Genomic DNA, 11,730 nt, shown 5'->3' on the forward strand with positions numbered 1-11,730 from the left:
TATAACACCTGTGGTTATTTGAAATTATCATCATAAGCACCGCTCACAGAATATAATTCATAGAAATCAACCTATAAAAGTCCAAAGCATCAAACTATTATAACACCTCCCCATCATCCCAATATACAAAACTAGGTATGGGTATAAATCTCAAACCCGAACCCGATCCGAAGTAAGAATATCGGTTCAGTTACGGATCTAGCCAAAAACAAGATCAATTTCATTTACTTTGGGTTATCGGTTTGGTTCCATTTTAGCCGATAACTGAAGAGTAACCCGAGTTGAACCGAACAAATACAAAGCTGATAGTATAAAACGTGACAAAAAAAAATCATCTTATTCCAAATGAGATGACCAAAATAAAAAATAAATAAAAATGCAGTTTATATAACTAGCATAGATTTATCAATTTAAGTTTTTAGGCATCTTTACTATCATATATATATATATATATATATATATATATATATATATGTATAAACTCTAATTTAATATAATCATTGTAAGATGAAGTCCACATTTATAAATTTTCTAAATCATAATTTAAATTAATAAGTTTCAATTAAATAATAAACAATTCAGCTTTTATACTTTCAAACTCTCATGCATATATTTCAACTTAAATTTCTTTCATGGTAACTTTGCAAAGACTACAATCAAATTAATAAATTCCATAAAATCATATACATATTTTGTTTTCTAAAATACTGTTGAGAAATGTTCTAAATAATAAAAATATAGTCAAATCATAACAATATTAGCAAAACCGGCGCGTAGCGCCGGCAAACCCCTAATATTTTAAAAAACTCACTCCACGCATGGCGCGGATTATCATCTAGTTTTTTATTAAAAACAGAGCTGACAATTTTCAACTGCATCTACTTTTGAAAAAGAATTTTTATAAGTTAGCATGTGGCACGTGCCATACTTGATGAAAGCGTGGATCCACCCCTGATCATTTATTCGTTACTTGTTTGGTACGTCATTTTAAACCCTAAATCCACTCATTTTTTATCATTTCAAACGGGGGTTGATAGGGCTTGACACTCTGTGCTTGGACTAATACTATCCATACGATATCGATATAGTAATAAAGGTAGAATCATACGCATGTATGATTAGCTATAAGTCATGACCATACTGCAACAGACATATCATAAAAGTTATGAGTCGGTTAATTTACAAGACTGTATTTTAGCTAGAGAAGGAACAGTAGTATCGAAGTTGCGTTTTCTTGCACACGGCATTTTTGGTCGAGTTCACTCACGAGTCGATCTTCACTACATGTGGTAATATTTAGTTCATGCGTGTGGCGGCTTTACTTTCTTCTATAAGAAGATGGACCATAGATTTAACGACTTCATTGTGGACGATACCAGATTTCTGTAACATATAACAAACGTAAAGAGGGAGACGAGAGATTAGGCATGATCAACTTACTTAACCGAGTGGGATCTAACAAAGGATTGAGCATCTAACCTCGGGGTTTTGGATGAGATCTTTGAGAATGGAATGGAGTGTTAACCGGAGCTCTTTGAATAAGACAGCGGTTTGAGCTGGTGCTGCTAGCTTTAACCACCCATCAATGGTGACTGATCCACTCTGTAATGAAATATTATAGCTTTTATAGAGCACACCAAAACAAAGATTGACTCTACAAAATACTCTTAAGTGGTAAAGAATACCTGATGATGAACATCGACTGAGCCACCAAAGAGAAGAATGGAGAAAGGAGAAACAATGGTTGTATCTCGCAGATATACCACTTTCTTTGATTCAACCTACAAGAAACAAGAAATTGACTATATTATTTTGTGATTAGATATGTTTACACCACGCTATGCATTCTGACAATCATGTTGAATGTTGTTCAGTCACCGTCATTGTTCCGATATAACCTTTATTGTTTTAACATGAAGCTAGATTTGGTGAGGCAAGCAAAATGAGAGGGATAAAAGTGAAAGCAAATGCGTCAAATCAAGATTAAAGTTACCTTCTCAAGGAATACAAGGAAAGGGTACTGAAACGCTTTGCAGTTTTTGTTAATAGAGGTCGGATGGATATGGACTTCCCTTCTTCCATCATGCCATACAGGATACCGCAGTGTTTGTTGTTCTGGCTTTGCTAAACGATTAACCAATCCTTCTGCGATATTAGGGCATAGCCCCGCACATAATATAGCCTGTACAAATTGGAAACTGAGTTAATGTCCTCCACGTGGAGAAAATATCCTAGCAGTACGTCACCTTAACAACTTCAGGTTCTTGTGAATACATATTGAAAGGTTGAGTTCTGTCAGAAAACCAAACATCGAGATTCTCCTTCTTTCTCTGCACGCATTATGATCAGATTTCATTAGGTTAACTGACATGATATTTCTTTCTGCCTAATCTAATTAGCATGATAGAACTTGATGATTTTGTATTGAAAACTTATGAACATTGATAACAATGTTTTGGTGCAGGTGTTTCCCATGAAAGATGGCACACGTCTTTGATTTTAGGTGTATGCAATCAATAGTTCAGATGTTGTACGATAAGTTACCTCTTCTGTTTTACTTTTAGGAAGATTGATGAGCCCGATGTCGGCAAGTAAAGTGCCAAACTCTATCCTCCGGTCACTGATATTTGTGAAAAAGCAACACATAAAGACACAAATTATGTATACATATTCTTACCGTCAACGAACAAGTATTTGAGTTACCTAACAACAAACCAAAACAAGTTAATGCAAGGAAGAACGGCGTACCTTATCGTCCGCATCACTGAGTTACTCATAAACTTTGAGTCACAGAACCTCTCTGCAGCTTGAATTCCTTCCTGAAGACATTACAAAACACATAAGGCAATGTGACTTCCTCCAGAACTCTCTAGATTACTCATATGCTATATCAACCAATACTTCTACTCATCTGTTAAATCAGTCTTTCTTATAACCCAAACCTTGTTTAAATATAACCCAAAACCCTATTATAGATTATTTAACGAATTGGCTGCAACAAGAGGCTTAAAAAGATGCATCGCTTCCCAAGAGCTTTGTTTCTAAGAACATTTACCAGAACCATAACAAACTGTAACATAAAGTAATACACAGTAAAGGCTATTAAGATCTAATTTCCTTTTATATCTTAAAATGAATATACCTAGATAACCAGGTTCCTTAAAAACGGGTTGTTTCAGTTTTTGGCACTAAGAGAAATATCCATATGTATCTAACGAATTTTGAACTGCAAGGGACAGCTAGTGATGCTCTCTTATCACATACCTCATGCAGTATCTTCACCCATTTTTCGTAAGCAACCATCATAAGGAGGTGATCGGATTGCCTATCATTGTTGTTTACATTACTCGAACTCTCTGGTTTATCAGACAAAAGAGCAACTTTCACCCGATCCACGTTTTGCTTCTAAGAAAAAAACAACAACAAACATAATGCAACATCATTGCACAAGTCAGCCAAGTTCCCATAAAGTGAAAAGTGAAAACGCACCTCATCTTTGGGATATATAAATGGCGATTTGTGGCTCAAGAAAGCGGCAATCGAGAGAATAGGTGATAAGCAACCGAAAATGGCACCGTATAACAGCATCTGCAGTTTTTAAAACGAATAGGTTAGATGTTTGAGAGGCAGAGACCGATGCTTCTTTAAGTGCAACATTGATGTTTATGAAACAAACCTTTCCAATCAACACATCAACAGGAAGTTTGGATAAATGATGCCCAAGAGGTGTCAACTCTTCGCCCCCTTCAATAGCACCGACCTAAAGAAGACATAGTTCATTAAAGAAGGCTCAGCAGAGCTTTGGTTGAGAAAACATAGAGCATGTGAGTCTAGGTATAAAAAAGTTCTATCCAATATATGTACATTCCTACATGGTACCTTGTGCAACAATGAAATTGCAGAGTTTATAGCACCTTCACTTGGGGGTTCCAAAGCCTGAAGATAATACGTGAAAATGAGTAAGACGATTGATAATGTTAGTTATTTTTACTGAAACTGGTGTCACTCACCTTGGATAGAAAAGGCCTAATGTAACCCAAGCCAAGCAATTTGGTTTGTAAACACAGCTCTACTAAAGGCACTCGCAGCATCTCGGGAACCTAGCCATCAAGATTGAACCAATGAGTCTGGGGGCAAAAAACAAGTGACCAAGAAGGGAGAGAAAGAGCGCCTAAAAGAAAGAAACCTGATAGGGACGCATAAGCTTCTCAAACCTATGGCGTGTGTACAATGAAAAGCAAAGTCCAGGTTTGACACGTCCAGCTCTTCCCGCTCTTTGCCTTGCATTAGCTTTAGATATCCAATCTTCCACCATGCTTGATAATTTCTGTGTTATAAAATAATGAGAACCCAAAGATGACATCTCGGAGACAAAAACCACAACAAAATGACATCAATAGCGTTTCTACATCCAGTTAATTTAGAAATACCTGTTAGTCTTATAAAACAGTCACAAGGAATAGGAATTTGTAACCATCGCTAAAAATGTGGTCAGTGTCTCAATTCATTTTCAGCTTTGCACTTTTTTACGATACAGTTTTTAAGAAAGTGCTAGCTTGTGTCTTAAGTTTTCGAAAAATAATACTTTAACATGTTAGTTTAAAAGGAAACAAACATACAACATTGGATGTTAGTATAAGCATCTTCGTATAAGGAAAATGTTAACTGATTCACACTAGCATTTGTGTAATACCTTCTGTACATTATACCGGTTTTCCTTGTGTTTGCCACTGTCAATCACGTACACCACATCATCTATTGTTATGCTGGTCTCTGCAATATTTGTAGCTACGATAACCTGAACATGAGAAGTGATGCAAAAGATGATTCAGACCGGGTAAACGTTATATATATATATATATATTAAACATTATATTTTCAATAGGATTACCGCCTTATTTTAAAGAGAAAAACTCATGAAACTGTTTCAACTATATCTTTCCAGGTTCTGTGAGTGTTACTCTCAAGTCATAGACTGTAAAATTTTTCTTTTAAGAAGAAGTTCACAATATACAAAAACCTTTTGCCAATCTGAAGGTGGTAAGGAAAGAGGTAGTGCATGGAACAAATTTACTTTAACCACAAGTTAATGTTTGCATATCACTTAAACTCATTTAGTAGTTGATTAGTAAGGAAACAAAACAGTTGAACGAGACAGATAACAAGTCTTGTAACACGGTAATCCTAGCGGCTAGAGCCCTTGACAGCTTTAGATTATTTTTCAATAGGCAAAATGCAAAGAAGTAAAGATAAAGTCTATAAATTTGCACACTGGGAACACACGGAGTAACTGACTGCCACAGATTCAAAGGCGAGCAAGGAGGACAAGAAAAGTAACAGAATATATATAACAGAATATATATAAATATCACATGAGATTACCTTCCGTATGCCTTTAGGGGGGCGCAAAAACACCTTTTTCTGTTCTGTATGTGCAATAGAAGAATGTAGAGGAAGAAGCCAATCTGTAGCAGGTCCACGAAAACGACGGAAAGCAGCTAACCTATTTAGTAACATGTTAATTTCTGACATTCCCTGTTATTAACCAAACAGATGTCAAGCTGAGGCGACAGACAAGATGATTCAAGATAATTGGTTCTCAATTAACTCGTAAGATCTCAGTATCAGCTTACAGGCAAGAATACAAGAATGGCTCCTTCCTCATACTTGGCATCAATGTGGCATATCAACTCTTCAAGAAGGTCGTAGTCAATGATATCCTCATTTAGCCTTTTCTGCACAGCACTCGCAAGTCATTTGGACTCACGGCAATAAGAGAAAAAAAATAAAAATGGAACAGCAATGTACCAGATTTTCTTTCGTGCGATCACTGTAAGATTCGTAATTACCGGCAACGTAAGACGAGTTAAGACTGTCCTCCGTAACCAAATAGTTGTCGCCCCAGCCAGCCAACATAAGATTCTTCTTTCGACCACAGACCTTTGCAGAACCAAGCTGCGGACAGTTAAATCCATAAATAAAATACACTATCCGAAGTTTGTACAATACAATTTAAATGAATTTTCAGTATAGCATCACTGGCATCCAAATTTTTAGAATTCTATATCACATACAAAGAGAAGATACTAACATATTAACACCCAAAGAAATCCTACTTGGAATACAAAATATGTACCTCGTCGTTATTGGAGGTATCAGATTTTAGCGCAGCAGGAGAATCTGGAGCCAGACGGTATCTAGTCTTCTCATAAATCTCTTCCAGAAAGTGATAAGTAACCGGGTGCATTCGTCCTTGAGCTGTAAGTACAGGACACTGCCCAAAGTATCTCGAGAATTGACTTGCATCTACAGTAGCGGACCTGAAAAAGGGCATCATATGCATGAATATAATGTTACTTACTATGAAGAATCCATATGAATACGAAAATCTACAAATACTTACATAACGATAACTTTCAGTTTAGGTGATGACTTATCGCAGGCTTGCTTCTCAATTAGTCGCTTCAAAATGATGAGAAGAAAATCACTCTGAAAAGATAACAGGAGAATTAGTAATTAATCATGAAAGGAAAGAGTTTATTTTGACAAAAAGAGTGAAAGGCATTTTCAGATGAGATTGTTTAAAACTTGCAAAATGACACATCAATGGATTGACCACAAAGGATTTGGATATCACGGTGTTTATTTTGCTTACCAATGATGCCAAAATATAATTATTCACACACAAAATTTAAGGTTTTATATTAATGATATTTACATTCTTTGCAAAAATGAACTCCCACCTTAAGAGACCGCTCATGCACTTCATCGACTATAATATGAGTAACATCTTTCAAGGTCTTATCCCCCTGCAAGCAAACAGAAGTGAAATTTGCTGATTACGAGTTGATACTTTGATAGAATTCTCCACAAAACTTAGTGTCTTATTCTATTATAAACGAAATTTTTGCAGCTAGCTGAAACTACTAATAATAACACAATTCATTATACGCAGTCAATAGACTGTTTTTTACTACCCTTTGATGCAAGCAACTACTCAGTTACCCCCTTTATCCAAATCCCAGAATGCTTGTGCAACAAAATGAACTATTTCTCGGTATATTAAATTGCTAATAGAAAATTAAAATGATCAATTATTTGCACAAGGGCTAACTAACAAAGTAGTGGACATACCGCAAGTTTCCTCAGTAGAATGCCAGTAGTACAAAACAGCAGCCTTGTATTGTCACTCCTGAGTATTACTCAAAATAAAAACCAGGCATACGTTACCAGCAGCTAAAAGAAGAAATATTTAATATTATGAGGCAGACCTTGCACTTTGATGACGAACTTGATAACCAACCAAGGAGTCACCCAAGCCTGGAGGAGATTCACAGCGCTCATCAGCAACTCTTTGGGCAACAGAGATAGCCTAAACCATATTACATGACATCACTTAGCTTTGCAGAAGTAAAAGAATCAATGAGAGTTAACAGATCACAGTTTATAAACCAAACAAACAATTCCTGAAAACATGATTTCTGAACACCGAGATACTCACTGCCATCACCCGTGGTTGTGTGCATATAATATTACAGTATCCACCATGCCCCGAATCAATCATATCATCCAATATGAATTGAGGAACCTGTGATAACGTTTCAATTGGAAATGACTCAATGCTAATAAATGGAAGATAAATTCATCAAAAGAAGCAATATCTTATCACCACTACATCACATAGGCAACAGACGAGATTAAACCTGTGTAGTCTTTCCAGAGCCTGTTTCTCCACACACCACCAAGACATCCTTCTCTTTCAGATGGTGCAGTATGTCACTTTTTACTTCTGATATAGGAAGAGCATCTCTCGTTTTCAACATATTCTACAAAAGAACAATAGGATTACAAGTGAAAGCTTTAGTAACAAAGGTTTTTCCACTGTCGAAAACAAAGTTCCTAAATTTCCTAACTGGAATGACCTAACTAGCTGCATGGGCTACATTCTTTACAATCCTTTGAGCCATAACTTATTTTCAGACATTAACAAGAATATTTACCTTGTACTTCAGCGTTTTCTTATTGTTTTCTTGTTTTCGTTGAAGAGAAAAACATACAGCTTCCATTGAAAGTTTTCCTGTAACATATTAGAGAAGATTATACTTCCTGCTAGCGATCATGGCAGTCAAATCCAGGGTTTTATATGATTCAAACAACAAATACGATCTCTGGACAAACTGAATCCAAGAAACATACTTTTAGCTGAATGGTTGGATTTGACAACATTCGCTTTGACACATGAGTCCACCAGTGGAAATGCCCCGCGCTTGCCACTCGGCAAAGCGGTCAAGCTGAAATTGTGTGCCTCAAGCAAGCTGTCAACAAACTTTTCTCTTCGTTCTTCTTCTCTGCTTTGTATACCCATTGATTCCTCTGTGAAAGCACAAAGCAACTCTTTTAGACTGATTATAATATCAAAAACATCTAAGTCCAGAACATATGAACGACGCTGATAACTCCTGAACTAGTGAGATGAGTTAGTTTCAAATGGAACGGAACAGGCAAATATAAACTTAAACAGAAGCTATATTAAACTAGGTCAATCATTCAAAAAATTTAGGACATAGCTGGATGTCTCATTGAAAGTTTGTTTAAAAACTTTACGAACTCACCTTGTTTCCAGACCAAAACTAGAGAGGCATAAGGCTCAGTTATTGCAAAGTGAACAGGCAAATCAGAAAAGAGCTTATGAAGAGCAAATGCTGCAACTCTGTTTTGTGCATCCTGTCACACACAAGTACAGAAAAATTGGTTAACTAATTATATGGTCAAATATATAATACAGGCACAGAGAATTGTTTCCAGTAAAGAACAAGAACAATAATAAAGTTCATATTCAGATGATTGTACGCCTTTCTTTCTAGTTGTATTTTCTCAGAAGCTCCCAACGTTGTTAATTACAAATCAAGTGAGTACCTCGATAGATGCAAAATCCTCAACTTGATGAGGAAGTTTAATAGTTACCAAACCTCCAGCTTGTCTGCTTTTACCACATCCACTGGGTTTACACATGACGCTTATAGTATATGAGAAATTGCTTCCTTCCCCAGTTACTTTATTGAACTTTGGTGCTTCCCACCCTGACTTTTGGCACAGACGATGAAGCAATGCCTTTGGGATCTTTTGTGCTTCACCCTGTAAAACTTCTACATGTTAAAGAGATAATCTAACAAAGTAATCAGGCCTATTTTAAAAACTGTGTAGAACATTGTTGGAAGTCAATAGTTCAATCATTAAGTCAGCATATGTGACTAAGTGACAAATAGAAGCACGCAAATGCTCAATAAGAAAAGCATCAAAGACCTACTATTACCAATAGTAATTTGAAAAGCTAAACGGTATTTTTCTCATATGATCTTGTTACGTGAAGAGTTACCTTCTTCCAGATACCCTCCAGCTTTCCAAGATTTTTCTCATCCCGTAGCTCTCTCATAATTTCCTTCTTCTGTCGTTCCAAGAGTTCATGAGGGGAAGGTTCATAAGGCGGAGCATCTTCTGAGAACAAATCGCCAAGCTCCATGTCATCAAATATATCATGTGACATAACTAATTCTTGCCCTGAGGAACTCAAGGGAAGAGCTTTAGGTTGAATTTTCTCAGAACTACGGCTTCCAGCAGGATTCGCATCCAAGTTCATGTCATCTAACAGCTGAACAGAGAGAGCATCAGCATTTACTGACTCATGAACATCATCACGCTTGGGGGATGTTACTTCTCTTTCTGTAGCGTCCTCAAAAGCTTGTTCACGCAGAAACTCAGATTCCAACATTGCTTCTGATATCCCTGCAAAACATACATAGATAGTTTCATGACTTACTGCACCAAGTCATGATTTAACATTGATTATTTAAAAAAGAAGTTAAACTTAACCAATACCAGACAACTCTTGCTTGAGCTTGCAAATGGCTAGGCCTGCTTGCTTCTGTCTGCTTGTATCACCCTTGCGCTTTGCTTTTACAGCATCAGATCTTTCCAAACAATATTCTTCGGCAATCACATCGAAAGGCCTTGGACCAGACACCTAGTACGGGAAGTAATATAATATATCACTCACTCCATAGGCGAAAAATAAATTAGTAGAGTATTTCCAAACCTTAAGGAAAGTCTCTAATGTATTAATAAAATAAACTTCACCCACGTGATAACCTTTTTCAGAACAACAACAATTCATGATCCAAATCCAAAACCTTTCAAGTAATCATTCATAGTTCTATAAAAAGTGACATTATTCTATAACATACAAGAGAACTGCATAGGGTATAACAGTAGAGTACCTCCTCATCGTCCGAAGATTCCATTTCTTCCTGAAAATTTGAATTCAAATATTCAATTACTGTTCTGTTTTTGATTTTGAGAAAAATAAATAATTGAAGTGTCCGTTTTTATAAGTACCTCTTCCAGTTTTCTCATGTACTGACGAATCCAGTCAGCTTGAGATGTATGGCAAGAACTAAGTGTATCTTCTTCATCTCGCCTTCCCTTCACTTGAACTAAGACTTGAGACTCCTCCTGCTTTTCCTGGACTGAACACTCACCCACAGAACCGTCTGCTTCAACAATACCTTTGGGGGAAGATTCAGCAGGATGCAGGTTCCAATCTTTCCTTTTGGTCGATATCACACTCACGGAACCTCCTGCTTCACCAATACGAGTGTATAAATAAGCACTAATGCAACACAAACAATTCGCAGAGAAGAATACCTGCATTAGGAAAACGAGAAGCTCCACAAGAAAACTTAAATGGCAACTCGTGACTCGGAAAGTTCAAACAGAGCCAATCAAATGCACTCTCAAACGTCGCGCCATCCTTAAACATTAAACATATCGTATCAAAAATCTCCAGAAAAATAAATACTGAAATTCAAACAAAAAGGTGAGAGTTGTTACTCTGAGAGAGGAGAGAGCGGATTCAATCTGATCATCTGAAAACTCTTCGCAAGAGAGTTTCCCGTAGAGATCAACGAGTTTCTTCTTCTTATGAGCCTTGGAGAGCGTGTTATTGACAGGAACCCTAACCGGAGAAGCGGTCCGGCGAGAGTTGAGGAGGAGCCGTCGCAAGCGGTCCTCGTCTTCCGGAGAAATCAGAAGCTTTGGAACTTTAGATGGTTTCTTGTGGCTCGAATTCGGTATTGGAGAAGTCGAAGGTTTGTTGTTGGTTTGATTCTTCTGAGGTTTCTTCTTCGGTGCCATTTCTCGTCGTACGATCAGTCAGGGAAGAAGGTAACTGTTCGTTTTCCAGTTTTCTCGTCTTTAGGGCTTTTCTTTTCGAGCCAAAATTTTGAATTGCATTTTCACTTTTGCCCCTTCAACTATTTTACCTTTTTTACATCTATCTATCTATCAGATCAAAAGTGAAGTACAAATGGTAAATTACCCTGAATTCTTCTCATTATTTACAATACCCTGCCACTGGTTTTAATTCAATAGATTTTATTTTTTGTCCAACTTATTTACGCACGCCTTTCAATTGCAAAGCCCATTCTGTTTCTTTTCAACATTTCAATGGAATTCAATTTACTCTTATTAACCTATGACCGAGCCTATTACTATTTTATATCTAACCATATCCAATTTCTAACCAAAATTTAATATACACATGAAATCCTTTAAAACAAAATTGAATCAAGAGTTTGTATAATCTATTAGCAAATTCACATATGAATAACCTAAAAACCAAAACTAATCTATACTATTAAAAGTACAGTTTTGAGGCACCAGGGAGCGTCCACA

The 11,730-nt window shown here is 36.6% G+C and overlaps 1 protein-coding gene across 1 annotated transcript; it reads right to left on the reverse strand.

The window, feature by feature from the left end:
• Positions 1 to 1,138: 1,138 nt before the first annotated feature.
• Positions 1,139 to 11,287, reverse strand: LOC108830787 (DExH-box ATP-dependent RNA helicase DExH4, chloroplastic). The gene is made up of 34 exons (XM_018604368.2): positions 10,888 to 11,287; positions 10,702 to 10,807; positions 10,393 to 10,634; positions 10,275 to 10,304; positions 9,877 to 10,021; positions 9,377 to 9,783; positions 8,917 to 9,135; positions 8,613 to 8,724; positions 8,197 to 8,373; positions 8,001 to 8,077; positions 7,704 to 7,826; positions 7,502 to 7,588; positions 7,272 to 7,372; positions 7,135 to 7,192; positions 6,744 to 6,809; positions 6,404 to 6,489; positions 6,137 to 6,320; positions 5,809 to 5,955; positions 5,634 to 5,735; positions 5,383 to 5,535; positions 4,694 to 4,798; positions 4,187 to 4,327; positions 4,011 to 4,100; positions 3,880 to 3,936; positions 3,677 to 3,760; positions 3,490 to 3,588; positions 3,265 to 3,405; positions 2,749 to 2,819; positions 2,545 to 2,620; positions 2,247 to 2,330; positions 1,994 to 2,182; positions 1,686 to 1,781; positions 1,480 to 1,602; positions 1,139 to 1,383 (listed from the first exon to the last, which is right to left on the reverse strand). The coding sequence occupies exons 1-34, from the start codon at positions 11,188 to 11,190 to the stop codon at positions 1,297 to 1,299; spliced, it is 4,368 nt and encodes a 1,455-aa protein (XP_018459870.2). The 5' UTR covers positions 11,191 to 11,287; the 3' UTR covers positions 1,139 to 1,296.
• Positions 11,288 to 11,730: the final 443 nt, after the last annotated feature.

This window comes from Raphanus sativus, chromosome 4 (genome assembly GCF_000801105.2).
Source record: "Raphanus sativus cultivar WK10039 chromosome 4, ASM80110v3, whole genome shotgun sequence".
NCBI lineage: Eukaryota > Viridiplantae > Streptophyta > Magnoliopsida > Brassicales > Brassicaceae > Raphanus > Raphanus sativus.